The 16,325-nt window shown below is 42.7% G+C and overlaps 1 protein-coding gene across 3 annotated transcripts in view; it reads right to left on the bottom strand.

The window, feature by feature from the left end:
- Window positions 1-16,325, bottom strand: part of SRGAP3 (SLIT-ROBO Rho GTPase activating protein 3) — a 188,321-nt gene that overhangs the window by 47,078 nt on the left and 124,918 nt on the right. For all 3 annotated transcript variants that reach the window (XM_079958670.1, XM_079958668.1, XM_079958669.1), the window contains exons 7-8: window positions 1,789-2,010; window positions 933-1,034 (exon numbers count right to left, since the gene is read on the bottom strand). In XM_079958670.1, coding sequence (XP_079814796.1) covers window positions 933-1,034; window positions 1,789-2,010 — 324 coding nt within the window. The remainder of the gene's footprint in view (window positions 1-932; window positions 1,035-1,788; window positions 2,011-16,325) is intronic.

The following is a 16,325-nucleotide window of genomic DNA, read 5'->3' as shown; positions in this document are numbered from 1 at the left end:
TCTTCGATACACCAAGCTAGTCTTATTTTTTTGAACTTGAAATATTTCCTAGGGAGGAAAAGATAATATAGGGCCCCAGGATTAGATGCTTTTGTGTATGGATGAGCAATTTGTTCTGTACCTGAAACCACATTAGAAATGAATTTTTAAAGAGATTTCTAGATGCCAGTGACAATGACAATAGCACCCAACCAGGAATCACTACAGGACACAGCTCTATGAAGTTGTTACAGGAGTTTATAGCTACAGTGCTATAATGATAGCATAACAGCTCCGCATCCCAAGCTTATCATCCTAGTCTGTATAAACTAGCAGGAACTGATTTGGTGGTGTCCACCATCACCCAGCCCACTGTGTGCCTTCCACCTTCAGGTGGCAGCTATAAAGAGCCTCTTTGTGACGTGCCCCATCTATAGTAGAGATTTGGTGCTTTCAAACAATGTAGCAAAACAAGTATTACAAAGCAAGCCATTGTGCCTCTTTCCTATTTGGAGTCAAAGACCTGGCATGGTTTTATTGTCCTCTTCTGGTTAAATATATCATTCATATAACAGGATGCAGGATGACCACATGGATGATCAGACAATATTTATAATATATTCAAAGACATTTTCGTATATTTATGTTGTTGGAGTGCTTCATGCAGGGGCAAGACCCTGAGGCAACAAAACCCGCTACCCCCTTTTACTATTTCAGGCACCCCACCCCCCACTTATGCGCGATCGGACTTGTGTGTGGAGCCCAGTACAAACCTGGTCTGCGTCCTCCAAGGGATCACAAGCCCTTGGATTGAAAAAAAGTATGCTTGTCCAATACAGTTTAATTCTTTAGCCATCTCTGTTAGTTTAAAAGTCACCTTGCATAGAATTATTCGCATAAATGAATCAATAAAGCTTATTTACTTAAGGATTAAAGACAATTACAGCTCTCACCTCTTCGTTTTCTATTTTGAGTGTGGCAAGTCTAGACTGCAGCTGGTGATATCGCATGAGCAACTCTGTCTGAACTGGCTGCTGGGCGCTCACTTGACATACCTGAAGGGACAACAGATAAGACTATGCAAATTCAAGAAGGATCAGAATATTGACAGGTATCAAAGAGATAACACAACGAAGAATGCACATCCTCATGATAAAAATGTTCAAAAACTTTGGACTGATGGATATTAAAAACAAAAGATGGAGTACAGTGGTACCTTGGGTTACAAACGCTTCAGGTTACAAACACTTTGGGTTACAAACTCCGCTAACCCGGAAGTAGTACCTCGGATTGCGAACTTTGCCCCAGGATGAGAACGGACATCGCATGCTGGCAGCATGGTGGCAGCGGGAGGCCCCATTAGGGAAAGCGCTCCTCAGGTTAAGAACAGTTTTGGGTTAAGAACGGACCTCCAGAACAAGTTAAGTTCGTAACCCAAGGTACCACTGTATTTAATTTTTAACTAGTAGTATAATCATTCTATTGGGCTTGAAATATAACCTCACTCAGACACAGAATACTGATCATAGTTGTTATTTATGGCAATGCAGCAAATCTGCTCTATTGTTACAAAATCTATTTGTTTATAATGTTGGATTATAAAATAAATTTCTCAAAGCAAGGATCTGACTTAATTGCTGCTTAAAAGGCCTAAATATTAATAACTCCTTAATGCATTATGTATGTAGTACCTATGGCAACTCCCACTATCAGTACCGGAGTGAGCAAAGTGTTGTATCTGAAGGGAAGCTGGAAACATACTGCAATATGTTGCACTGAAAGCGTTTTCTACAATGGTGATAGCATTACCTCATCCCCCATATGAGGCTGGTATTCAAACTTTAGTGGAGGACAGAAGACTTGGTTGCACATATCCATGACTGTATGCTTGTCACTCCGTGCATCCAGGTTGTCTACAGCATTCTCAATGATGTCCAGGCCCTCATGACGTGAGGTTTCTAGATTGTATTCAGCAGAAAGATATGTTCTGAACGTCCGTGCCAGGCTGGCATGGAATCCCAAGTCACAGCACTAAGGAAAAGGGAGAAACAGTCATTTGCTTCAACCGCAGAAGCTAGTAATTTCTCCTATATTCTGGCATAATGGCCTTTTACCTGAAGAAAACCCAAATACAATATCTATTTCTTCTTCTTTATATTATTTCTAGAGCACCTATATAAAATGCGGTGTTGTCCAGAAAACAAAGAGAAAGACACAAGCCCTCTTACACTCTAAGTAATACAAGACATGGCAAAAGGGCAGGTAAGCTGTGGGGAATGGTAAAAGTATGGAATCAAGACTTATATGGGTAAATAATAAAAATGAGAGAGAGTTACTTAAGTGTCAATCCTACGAATATCACAACAGAGGTTTCGTGTAGAAGCGACCTCCCAAAACTTTACCCTTTATCACTCATTGCTTGATCTAGGTTTTCCCTTCTCACATGCATTGATATATTTGATTAGCCACATTTTAAATCAAAGAAATGACATCAGTTGATCATATACACATTATGCAGAATTTTGTGGAATTCCCATGAAAGTTTGCATAGAACTGTATCCTTAATCAGTAAATGGACTTCAAAAACAATCCAGGATTCAAAACAAATCCCTATTATCATAAAAGCTTACTATAGTACGGAAGATGCCCCTGTTGCCACATCTCTTGTGGCTGAGCAGCTTCTCATGCTTAATAAAATATTCCTGCATTATTCACCTTGGAGGGATATCTGAATTTTAATGTCTAACACAGAAACCTAATTTCTCCCTCCCATCCCAAATGCATAAACACTGGCAGTGCCTAACTTTAACATAAAAGTGCAAACATTAAGTAATTTGGTTACCTGCTACATCTTGGCTTACACTCAAGCAGGTAAAGTAAATCCTTCCATAAGATGGATATGGAAATCTAGAGGTACTTCATTATTCATCATAGAGTGGCAAGTCTATCAATGGCTACAGGCCATTATGGCTAAATGTTACCTCCAGGTTTGGACAGAGTATGTTCCCAAACTACCATTTTCTGACAAAAGCCAGGGTGCCACCTCCTTTCTGTTTGCTATGTATTTACGGGAGTGCTGTGTGGGTAGAATGACTGATGGACACTCATGGTGAAATGGAGAGGGTGTGCAACTTTTAAACTATTTACCAATCTATCCATTAAATAGTGCTGTACTTTATACCCATGCCAGTAGAACTGGGTCTGACTCACTGCACTCAGCTCACCTACCCAAGACTCAGTAATGCACACCAAGTCTGCTCTCTTATTCAAGATGAAATCGTGGATAAGCAAGGACTTACAGTGAACTGACCTGGCATTGCAAAGCAACACCACCAGTCACAGAACACCTAATCTAGTTAATGTTGGGAGAGCTCTGTGCCCTAAATTGAAAGTGGGCACTCTACCATAGTCCTCTTCCATAGGACAATGTGGGTCTAGGACTCAGAATGAAGAGGAAGGTCAGTTTGCCTATAAGAGCAGCAGCGGTGGCCAGAAGAGCAGGAAAAATATCGAGGAAGAAATGGTAGCAAAGTTGCAGCTGGAGATAACTGCTTTTTTAACTCCATTGGAGAAGGCGAGAGCTGGAAGAAACTTCCAGCTGTTATGGCTGCCTGCATTGCCTGCAGGAAAAGAATCTGTTCCCTGTACAGAGGTGCACTTGATGCCATACATTCCCTGAGTATGGGGATGTATGAATTTGCTCCAAGCTTGCCTACCATTTACCATTCAGCTGAAGGCAGTAGACAAGTCATCTTGTTGCAATAATCCTTCTACTCAGTACAATATTGACCAGTTTTAGCATTAATGCTTGAATCATGAAAGACAGAGCAATATAATTCAATGACCTTACATTGCATAATAAAAATGAGATGGTTGATGGAAACAAGAGAAAAGCAACACTTTTGTTTTCCAAATATATGGCAGAAAGCTGCCAAGAGTACATTTCCTGAGCTCTTGACTGTCCTCTGATCTCTTGTTATTTTCAATGCATGTTCACAAAAGGATTTTACAGCAGGATATTTTCTGCATTCCTAACTCAAAGTGAATATCAAAGCTCAGTTACTGCCATAAGCAACTCTAGCCAGAGACGACATCTCATCTCTACTTATGTGAAGAGACACCCCTCAATTCAAATTTAAATCATACCAAAGAGACGGATTTCTCTAACTGTGTGCAAAAAGAAGCAGCTCATGCATGTGCGCGCTCACACAGACACATACAATTCCCACTCTCAGGGATGTGGTGTGAACTTCTAGAAGATTTCAAAAGACAGCAGAAGTCAAGCTTTCAACAACTAATTTATGACACAAGCAAAAATCTAGTTGGTGTCCTTTGGCCTAACTATGAATTAGCCTCCATGAAGCCAGATTATCACCACTGCCTTGGAGGGGGTTCGACTAGATGACCCTTGGCAACCCTTCCAACTTTACAATGTTATAATCCTACGATCCACTCCAGGTTACCAAACATTGGGCTCCTTTTTGAAAATGAACCAAAGCACAGAGGTAGTAATTTTAGATATAAACTCATGCAATTCTACTAAATTTGAGATTTTTAATTCAGCCACTGCCTGCTCCCAAAGAGCAACATTGTGTTCCACTGCTCCCAAAATATGCTCAGGCCAGAACAGTGGCAAACCTTCAGGGGAAAGGAGTTCTATGGCATATGACAGAGCCCCACAGTCCTAACACAGCCTTTCTATACTAATTTAATGCACTGGAGCAAAGTTATGGGTTGCAACAATTAACAAGGAAGGCGAAGGGAACATTTGAAAGGTCCAAGTCCTTTAGGAATTTTATAGGACTTCGTATTTTCTTATATAGCTATGCAGAGTCTGGCATACTAGTGGAATTTACTCTCCGAGCGCCTCAGGAAATAAGATGCAACCAGAGTACAGCACTAAGTGCATCTTCCAAACAAACAAAAGGTTTACATATGCTCGTAGAGTATATCAAAAAGTATTGGTCAAAAATTATATCCAAATGTTTCTACAAAAGATATTCAAATTACCATTGTTTTAGCAAAGCTGAGCAGCGATCTGACTGGAAATTTGTTGACTGCTATGTCTGAAATCTAGTACCTGAGGCTAAAAGGCTCAAACTATGATCTGTGTCTGAATCTGCAGCAGCAATAACAAAAGCAACTCAGGAAGGTGGCACAATAGTTCCAGGAGAAGCTTTGTTACTCCTTTGAAGCTCTCACAGTGCCACACTTCAGAAGCAAATGAACAGGTTGTGTAGGCAAGCTCTCCTTCCGCCTTTCTCAGTCCTTAAGACTCCTAACAGATGCCAGCATATTGTCCAAGGTTTCATCAAGAAGTTCTGGACAGCACCCCTCAATTCTTTGGTTGGAGGAGTCCCTTCCTGCTCCAATCTAACAGGTGACCAGCTCTGTTCAAGCCTCCCTATAATAACACAAAACAACTAATGGGTCTCCTAGAGCTCATTGATATACAAGTGCCCACAGTTCCCTGGGTAAAAAGAGTTACTCTGGAGTTCAAAATTGGCATAGGAAACATCAGGACTACTTCAGTCCAAGTATCAGAAAGACTGAAGTCTTAGAAAATCCACATTACCGCCTTGGTCATAAGCATTTAACAGGCTCCATCATTTCATGGTGGGTCTCCTGAGTGTGAGTTTAGCATAATCCAGTTCAGGTACAGGAAACAAGGGTACAGGGAACTAGCACCCTAGTGTGGTTCTTCATGTCAGGCAACTTAGCAGAATCTATAAGAATGATCTATGATTGTTTAAAAGCATAGGAAGTGGCTATGGACCAGATCAGTTATCACTCTAGTATGGAAAATGAGCTCTCACTGTGACAGCCAAACTAGACATCACCACCACCACCATCATTTTATTTGTATGTCAGCTTTCTGTAGTTAAGACCATGCTCAAGGTGACTTACAATATGATTTACATAATAACAAACACAACAAAAGTAGTCATAAATAAAACACACCAAAAAGTACATAATCAAACAACCATTTCCACATAAATCATAAAAAAGCTAAAATGAAGACATAAAACCCTGAACAATACTCCAACCTGACAGCCTGTTCAGCAGCCTCAATTTTTATAGCTGGAGTCAGTCAGCGACCCACCTCCCCAAGTCAGGTGGGAAAAGGCCTGCAAGACAGGGAGCAGGTCTTCCAGGACTCACAGCCAAGATGATACCTAGTCATATGATCACCGTTGAGAACCAATCAGAAGGAAAGAATGTGAGGCATTGCATATATCTTCCCTGCTATAGTGGGCCACAAAAGTCTCACAAAGAGAAGAGGTCCTGGAAACAGCGGCCATCACTCTAGTCTCTCACTCTAGACTTGCTGTTGATGGGCACAAATCAAGGTGGATGCTACTTCCTCAGGCTGTCCACAGCTGAGTTTCCCAGGGGCTCCCTTCCAGTCAAAGCTCTTTCTTCACCCTCTGTCCTCTCCTCCAGCTTTTCCAGACATGACATGGGAGATCTAGGGTCAGGCTCTCCTACATTTCATATACAGTGTTAATTGCAGCCACAGGGGGAAGGTGGAGTCAGATGAAGATACTGGATGTGGATGCTTATCAGCGCTCCTATGCCTGATTCTCAATTAACACACACATTGCACATAGCAATTTAGGGACAGTAGCTTAATTAGGAAAATGAACAGAAAGGGTCCAGACTGTCTCTTGCATTCACACAGCTTCTATTAATACTGGGTGATTATATCTGCGTCTCTGTATCTGGCATACTGTGAACTCCTGCAACTCAGAATGCCACACTTTACTGTCACATCCTGTTGCCAGCTCTTCCCCAAGCCTGCTGCTCAAGGCTCACGTCCTGTTTCAACTGCAAATAGTCTGTGTACCAGGGCCCTGTTGGAGAAAAAGCTGCTCAGTGTTGAAGGTCAGACATGGGAGGCCCTCGACTGCAAATGGACAGCCTCAGCATGACAGCAGCCTGCCTCACAGAAAGGGAGCTGGGGAGGGAGAGCAGGAGAGTTGTAACAACACTCGGTGAGATCAGTGCAACGACTCTTTTAAAACCTTCTCATAAAAATAAAAAGTTTGCACCGAAGGGAGAATTCAGTAAGTTTGCACTTAAATGCAAACTGAACCAAATCTCTCCCCCACCCAATTCCTATGTGTGACCAGCAGGAGTATAATTCTTTCTGACTCCAGGAGGTGACAAAATAAGTTGTACTAAGGCAGGAGGAGGTGTGTCTCTTGTGCTTCTTTTAGCTAATCTGGGCAAAAGGACTCCTACTGGAATCCCCCCCCCCGACTTTCTGTAGTTCCATTTCGCGGCTGTGGGGTGAGTGAGGCCAAGGCATGCTTCCTAATACAGCTGCCAGTTTGCACCCCACTATGAGAAGGAAACAACCTCTTTCAAAGCCCCAAACTCACTTTACTGAAAATGTGAAGCAGCCATTGAGGGGTGTAAAGAGATTTAATCTGGCAAAGCTTTTAGTATTCCTTCCTAACCCTCTATACAGAAACAAAATGAAATTAGAAAACAAGCAATATGCACAGGGGCCTAAATAAATCTCTCAGGTAGCCTGGGAACACTTGTAGAAGAATAACTAAAACCGGGACTCTGAGCTTGCAGCACAGCAGCTTATCTCCAGGATAATGATTGTGTTTAAATGTTCTCACTGTAGTCAATATCAGAAACTCTGATGACCTCCACTGAACCATAGTGTCAGGGAACTGCCATCGGAGAGTCAGGTGGTGGAAGGGCTCAAGGAGGCTAGGAGACCCTCGGATGCTGAGGAAGGAACCAGCAGGGGGAGAGAGAGAGTTCCCGCAGAAACTCAGTCGGAGGGAGGGCTCCAAGATACTTCCAGTGAGAACAGCGGAGAGGTTTCAGGACCTCCGCTGGGGACGCCTACTCCGCGCAGGAAACTGTCACGCAGAGAATCCAGAAGGAGAGTTTCCGTTAAGGAACTCTTATGTTGGCGTAAATTCCGGAAGCGCCCACTGACGGATTCTGCCAGCGATTGAGGTAGCCATGCATCCATGGCTCCGCGGACTGGGAGAGTTTAGAAACTGATTGCATGAGTTGAGAACTCAACCATTTACGCACAAGCAGCCCCTTAACCCATTACACATAGTATATTCTCAGTTCACACTGGGGGTTAGGATGAGCTTGAACCAGTCTGAATCTTCTCCCAAGACTTTCGGGGAAATGTCACACTCCCTTGCATTTCACCTGCATTGCACAGAAGAATTCTGAAATGCTGCTCCTTATTTTCCTTGCTGGAAACATGTTGAAACCAGCATGTGCAGTGTAGTTCAAATAACCCAGCTGCTATTGACAAGTAGGGCAGTAGCCCGACTAACGTTATTTTTTACAGCTCCTTTGGTCTGTGGCTATTAGCACCATGCCTAGCACTTCACACTTCAGTGCCGCAAAGAGGGGAGAAAAGATGTAGGAAAAGGTATTTTTAAAAATACCCATTTAAGAAAAGTAAAAAAAAAAAAGTGGAAGCTAATATTATTATAAATAAGAATTTATAAGAGCTGATATTACACTCAGTTTTTCAAGAATTAACTTTCCGGTGGACCCCTGCAGGTTAGTGAAGTGGGCCCTATAAAAAGTTGTGCTACCCCCTCAGTGTGGATTCTACAGTCCATCATCTGATTCTGATGTACCATGAAGCTATTGAACTATCTTTGCTCTCTTGGATAAAAGACAGCTAAACACACACAGAGACAGCTAAGCACACAATGGTTGGATGACCCCAGAAAGTGCCAAATTATAAATGGCTGGGTTTCCATATAGGTTGCTAACCTGATGGTTCATGTTGTGGCATATACTAACAACCACTTGCAGCAAGTGTGAAAAAGAATTACTAACAATTAGATTGTCCATTTCTGAATTGTGTAGAAGCTTCACATCCAAACCACTCCATTTGAAACGGCTGCTTCACCTGTTACAACACTGTAAAAACGAAGACCTCAAGGGTTTTCATTTCTCTGAGAGTGACATAAAAGAAGCCCAGGTTGCACTGTGAATTAAACAGAGAGGAAGCATACATGGCTACCCTCTTTGCACCCAGGCCTCAAGTTTATACCACCACTTGCACAAAGCAAATAACTTGATCTCGGTGTGTTTTTTAAGTACTCAGTGGATTTTAGCATTTTTCAAGGTCACAACCTTGAAGTTAAAATTTGGGTGCGCTATTCCTGTGGACATCGCTCCCACAGTATAGTATGTTGGCTCTGGCTTTTGCCATTTGCTGCCATATCAACAGTGGGATGAATGGCTATGCATTACTGGATGCAAGTAAGTTTTTTCTCTAAGTGTGTTTAACCAAGATAGGAGTTATTTCCTGACCTCTGCATTGCTCAATATATGTCCTAAAACCCTGTCTCTTAGTATGCCTAATGATAGATATTATTGCCCATAAAGTGCCAATCTTGTTCAAAAGTTTAGCTACAGTTAGTTAACTGGACTTGGGAAGCACACTTTATATACTGTATTTTTCGCCCCATAGGACGCACTGGCCCATAGGACGCACCAAGTTTTTTTGGGGGGGAAATAAAGGGGAAAATAATTATTTCCCCCCCCCAGGCGCTTGTGGGGCCGGCAGCGGGGAGAAGTGCTCTTCTCCCCGCAGCCCGCCTGCAGACCAGGTCCGGGGACATCGGGAAGACGCGCTGCACCTCCCAGCTGTCCCCGGAGCTTGCGGGGCAGGCAGCGGGGAGAAGCGCTCTTCTCCCCACCGCCCGCCTGCAGATCAGGTCCGGGGACAGCTGGAGGACGCGCTGCGCCTCCCCGCTGTCCCCGGAGCTTGCGGGGCAGGCAGTGGGGAGAAGCGCTCTTCTCCCCGCCGCCCGCCTGCATATCAGGTCCGGGGACAGAGGGAGGATGCGCTGCGCCTCCCAGCTGTCCCCGGAGCTTGCGGGGCAGGCAGCGGGGAGAAGCACGCGCCTCCCCGCCGTCAGCCTCCAAACCACATCGGGAGACAGCGGGATGGCGGCGTTCCGCCTCCCCGCTGTCCCCCGACCTTGTGGGACTGGCGCTGCGGCTCTCCTGAAGCCTGGAGAGCGAGAGGGGTCGGTGCGCACCGACCCCTCTCGCTCTTCAGGCTTCAGCGAAAGCCTGCATTCACCCCATAGGACGCATTTCCCCTTCATTTTTGGAGGGGAAAAGTGTGTCCTATAGGGCGAAAAATACGGTATTAAAAAACAATAGCAGGTACTTATAACATCTTCAGCAAATATTTTTAACCTGGATTTTCTACTGTTCCCTGGGGCTTCCTCACAGTACTTTTCTTCTAGCTGCTGGTTTTCCTCACTTTACACTTTTCATATGTTACACAGAAGGAGGGAATGAAGAGTAATTGAAACTTCTTTTTTTTTCTTCTGTAGACCATACAATGCACCCTCTGGATATATTTACTGTTGGAATATATCTTAAAGGGGCCAGGGAAATTTAAGGCTGCTGCTTTCTTTCCAGGTATTAAGAACATTACCTATAGGCTGTTCCAGTAAGAATAACTCAATCATTATTACTGAGGGGCACTTAGGCTGCTTTTCAGTTAAAACTAACAAGCATTTTGAAACTTGTTCAGGGATCATTTCAAACTATAAAGCACACACACACACTTGTTCATAACTATGCAGATCCACAGAGAGAGAAATGAATAACTCACCCTTTGTTTGTGCCTTGTCGAGAGGAAAATAAATCCTTTATAAAGTGCAAGCTTTGGCAAACTACAATGTTCATAACATGGCTGTGCTATCAAGTGTAGTTTGAGTGAAGGCATGCCATCTAAACTGGCTATATTTTTAGGTTTATTAGCATTTTCTGAATGTGGGCCACTTTTCTTACTGTTATGGTCTCCTTCTGAGCGAGACAAGCTAATCACCTCAATACTTTTGATTATTAGGTCGTTTTACTGTGGAAAAACTCAGAAAGGCTACTGTCCCACTCATGTCACAGATTTCACGTCATAATGCAGAGCACATTGCGCCCTCCTGAAATACATGCTATGGGGGAATGCAATAAAGATCTGGTGAAGTACACTTCTCGTACAAAGCAAGCAACATTTTAATTCATGTGCTCATTCTACATGACTAAAATAGTTTTGTTTTTCATCTTTTAATTTTCATCTGTTGTTATAACTGTTCTCTCTGTTTTGTATAAATTTAATAATAATAATAATAAAGTTTACAAAATGAGAAAGGCAAGCAAGAGACAAGAAGTAAGAAGCACAAAGAAAATAGGGTTGGTTCACATATAACACAGATTGGTGTTCAGAAGTTGGGGCTCCCATGCTACCCCCTTCACTTTTTTTCCTCTTGTGAAACAAAGATTGGATTAAGAAGATTGCTGGTCAAAGTTCATACATGTTGGAAGTTTAATAAATCAATTAAAAGAATAAAAGTTCAAAAAATCTGCTTTATCTTGCACCCGCACTTTCCCACCCCATATTTGTGCTTCTGGTGGGTGTGGCTGTCAATTTCTACCACAGTTTAAAATAGTGATAGAACAGCCTAACCACATAGTTCCTCATCAGAGGCATAGCAATATCTAATTAAAAGTGTTTGCCTTACAGCCAGGCTAGGAGTAGACTAAACTCCCCACATCAAGAAAGGCCCTTTCAGCCACATGAGCTTCCGTCTTGAGCTATTTTCAAAGCCACAAACCAAATGTCAAGTTTTCAAGTCAGTGTGGGATTTGCCTATAAATTTAGCTTTAAAGAGCTACCAGAAAGGGGGGGGGGGGGGGAGAATGTGGGGCATTTAGTTGCACATCTGCTCTGATCCCTTTAGGTCTCTTGAACCTTTAAATATTTACAGATGAACAGTGTGAGGGTCATTATGAGCTTAATTCAACACTCAACACTCTTTTTCTTCCCTACACAGTATGGGACACCAAAATGGCAATGCATGCTGATACACTTATTCTCCCAAGCGGATCTGATCCCTGCTGTAAGCAACAGGGACTTGCATTCAGCACCAAGTTTAAACAGCACTTAATGCAAGACCGGCTGCAATTAAGAGGCTTTACCAGTCCCATGGCTGATATCATATGATACTGGGTGACTGACAGGTGGGTCTGGCCAACCAAAAACAGCCTTATGGACCAAATTGGTCAGTCTGGTCTAATTTGGCCTGTAGGCCAGAAGTTCCTTGCCATTCGCTTACAGTAACCAAATTCCCACCATGAGAAACTGAAAGATGACCCTTCCCAAATAGTGATGTGAATCAACTCCAACTTTAAAAGCGGGGGGGGGGGGACCAGATATCCTAAAGAGTAACTGCAACCTTTGCCTCCCATCCCAAAATTACTTCTTGCTTCTTGCGTACATAACAAGCCAAAGGGAAAGGGAAAGGACCCCTGGATAGTTAAGTCCAGTCAAACTTGACTACGAGGTGCATCTCGCTTTTGGCCGAAAGAGTTGGTGTTTGTCCGCAGACAGCTTTCTGGGTCATGTGGCCAGCATGAATAAACGGCTTCAGACACAACAGAACACCATGACAGAAACCAGAGCGCATGGAAACACCGTTTACCTTCCCGCCGCAGCAGTACCTATTTATCTACTTGCACTGGTGTGCTTTCAAACTGCTAGGTTGGCAGGAGCTGGAACAGAGCAAAGGGAGCTCATTCCGTTACGGGGATTCGAACTGCCGAACTGCCAACCCTTGGCAAGCCCAAGAAGCTCAGTGTTTTCGACCACAACGCCACCTGCTCCCACCGTGCATAACAAGGGCAGAGCACGCTTTTTAGCAATAGTCAGTCTAAAACAGGGATGGCTTACCTGTGGCCTTCCTGATGTTGCTGGACTCTAATTTCCATCAGCTCCTACCAGCACGACTAAGCAAAATGTAGTCCAGCAACATCTGAAGGGCCAAAGGTTAGTCATCCCTGGTTTAAAAGAACGCTGAAAATTACACAAGCCTCTGCCACATTTAAGTCTTTGCCATTTTGCTACTTGAAGCTAGGAGTCTGATAACCAAAGAGACAGAGCAGCTTTGCCCAGTACTTCCTGCTGACAGGAAGTATTTCTCATCTTTGTTTCACATACAAAGGTGGGCGGGGGGGGGGGGGAGTAACCTCCACAGAAGCTACAGAGGAAGTGAGTGGTTCAAGGGCTTAAAATTACCAGTGGCATTGCAAAATAGCCTCCAAAGCTGGAAGCAGCAGAGAAGAGCGGAATGTAAAAGCTGTGCATTCAAACTGCACTGAATCTTTTGAGAGAAACTAATTTCCCGTGATGGAAGAGGTTTATTCCTTTTTTATTGCCAGGCTGTTGACTTTATCTGAACAACCCCGTAAGCTAGGGAATGGAGAACAATTCCCTGTGTGACAAGCACACAGAGTGCAATGAGTTGGGGGGGGGGGAGGCTTGATTAATTTCATTGTACATAGGTTGTACATTGACAATAAAGGTATTATTAGTGTTAGTATTAGTATTATTCCAAAGCAAAGGCACCCACCTTCAGTTCAGAAGGCAGAACAGTTAATGGGAGGTGGAGTCAGGGATAACAGTAAGTACAGTGATACCTCTGTTTACGAACTTAATTCGTTCTGGAGGCCCGTTCTTAAACTGAAACCGTTCTTATCCTGAGACGCGCTTTCGCTAATGGGGCCTCCAGAGCGTGATTTTCGTTCGCATCCTGGGGCAAAGTTTGCAACCAGGAGCAGCTACTTGCAGGTTAGCAAAGCTTGTAACCTGAAGCGTTCGTAACCAGAAGTGTTCGTAACCAGAGGTACCACTGTACAGTGGTACCTTGGGTTACAGAAGCTTCAGGTTTCAGATGCTTCAGGTTACAGACTCTGCAAACCCAGAAATAGTACCTCGGGTTAAGAACTTTGCTTCAGGATGAGAACAGAAATCACGCGGCAGCAGCAGGAGGCCCCATTAGCTAAAGTGGTGCCTCAGGTTAAGAACACTTTCAGGTTAAGAACAGACCTCCGGAATGAATTAAGTTCTTAACCTGAGGTACCACTGCATAGCTAAAAGTGCAAAACAAAACTTCACTATGATACTAATAAGTTTATGTTGCTTTCTCTTTAGTCAAACTTCCCTTTTTCAGGAACAAGGGCTCCCAACTATTTTTCAAACCAGCAATTTTTAAGCTTGCATGCTTTTTAATTCAGTCAACTTGATCCAAGAGATTATTGTGCTTAAGAGCCATCATAGTCTTGGTAGTAGTTTATAATCATGATTGAGCTGTCAGATTATTGCTTCACTATGAATTCTAGTACCACAACTCCAGCACCTCATATAGTAGCACTCAAGCATGGCCTTGGCACAAATACAAAATTTTCTAGCTAAAAGCTAGCAGGGCACATTAGCAAGTGAATATCTCTTCTTGCCATCATTTTCTTTTTTTAAATGGCAGTTTTCAAAATACAGCAGTTCCTGCATTTGTGTTTATAACTCACTGCTAAACCAAAGGAAAACTGCTTCATGAAAAACTCAAATCGAGAAAACAGGCTCTCACGAAAAATCTCTCTCAGCTATCTACTCCAGTCACTTGGTTTTCTCTCTAAAACTTCCTGCCACCATTCCATTCCCCCATCAATCAATTTGCTCCAATAAATATTTACTGTAACATGTGTATGCTATCCAATAAAACAAAAGTTAAACATCAAACCATTAAAAAATAAAAATCCAACATAAATGCAGCAAAACTCACCCAAAATTAAGAACAGCTTTTTTTTTTTACTCTTATAGACCCAGATTACATAAGCTATTAAAAGGCCTGGATGAACAGAAAGGTCTTTTACCTGGTGTCAAAAAAGACCACAACACTGTTAAATATTCATCCCTGGGAAGGATATTCCGTAAACATGATGCCACTATTGGAAAGGCCCTTCCCCTTGTAGTTGTCCATCACACTTCATTTGGCAGAGATACCTAGAGTACGGCCTCCAAAGAGGACCTTATGGTTCAGGTAGGTACATATGGGAGGAAGGTGGTCTTTCAGGAAATCTGGTCCCAAGACATTTAGGGCTTTAAAAATTAAAACTATCATTCTGAATTGGGCCTGGAAACAGACACAATACTCAGCCAGAGAAGAATCAGGCTCCCTATAGGCTTCTCTAGAGTCACTATTACACCTATCCAAAACAATTGTGTTAAAAGTGTGCTTTTGATCATGAAGAGCTTTTTCTGCAGGGAAGGGGAACCTGCGACCTTAGAGAATGTTGCACTCCAGCTACCATTTGCCCAGTGCAGATGGTCAATGCCACAGACACACACACATCCTTTGCTACACAGTGAAAATTCTATTCTCCATGCAATAAAAACTCTTGATGTCCTCCAAAATTGTTTACCAAAAATATCTGACTGACCCAAAACACCGCTGAGGGCCTTCTGGCAGTTTCCTCACTTCGAGAAGTGAAGTTACAGGGAACCATGCAGAGGGCCTTCTCAGTAGTGGCGCCCTCCCTGTGGAACGCCCTCCCATCAGATGTCAAAGAAATAAGCAACTATCTGATTTTTAGAAGGCATCTGAAGCAGCCCTGTTTAGGGAAGCTTTTAACATTTGATGAATCATTGTATTTTAATATTCTGCTGGAAGCCGCCCAGAGTGGCTGGGGAAACCCAGCCAGATGGGTGGGGTATAAATAATAAATTATTACTATTATTAAAAGGTAGTATAGTTAATGCAGCTATTCTTCGTATTCAACAATTGTTTACAAGTGGTATTACACACTGCGAAATTAAACTTCCTACTTTAAAATCAAGCTCTTAGTAACTGGGACAACATGAAAGTGGATGTAAATAAACACTGCATTAAGATGCACATTCAGCTTTCTCATTTAAGGTGCTTACTTAACTGAGCTCCCATTCAACACTGGCAGCCCTGTTATTGATATTTAAGAGGCTCTTTAATCTTTAATCCTAAAAAAGAAGAGTTATTAACTATGAGCCAGCATCATACACAAGTTAATGTGAAGTTTCTTTAATAATCCAAAGGTAACCTAATCTTCTGTAGCATTTTTGCATTTTAACATTTGTTCCAAAGGGCCTGAATGTACAATGAAAGTCGAAGTATAAAGTGCTTTCTGCGTAGAAATTAAAATATAATGGCCACATTTGCGTGCAACTCTAAGCCAAAGTGTACAGTTTGATTAAACACAATCTGCATAGTGGCATGCTGTTGACATTCTCAAAGAATGATAATAGGTTAGTGAGATAAGATGTACCCAGAAAAGAGGGCAGGCTAACTGGTATGTAATTTCCAGGATCCTCCCTGGATCCCTTAAGGTGTTTATTTTTAATGGTGTTTTGTTGGCTATTTTTCAGTGCTCAGGTATGGAGACTGATATTGGGGATAAGTTACATATTTTTGTTAGAAGATCAGCAGTTTCACATTTGCATTCTTTAAGAACTCTGGGGT

The sequence above is a fragment of the Podarcis cretensis genome (assembly GCF_951804945.1).
Source record: "Podarcis cretensis genome assembly, chromosome: 2".
Taxonomy (NCBI): domain Eukaryota; kingdom Metazoa; phylum Chordata; class Lepidosauria; order Squamata; family Lacertidae; genus Podarcis; species Podarcis cretensis.
The sequence above is the reverse complement of the archived record's forward strand: the minus strand, read 5'-3'. Positions and strand labels throughout refer to the sequence as shown.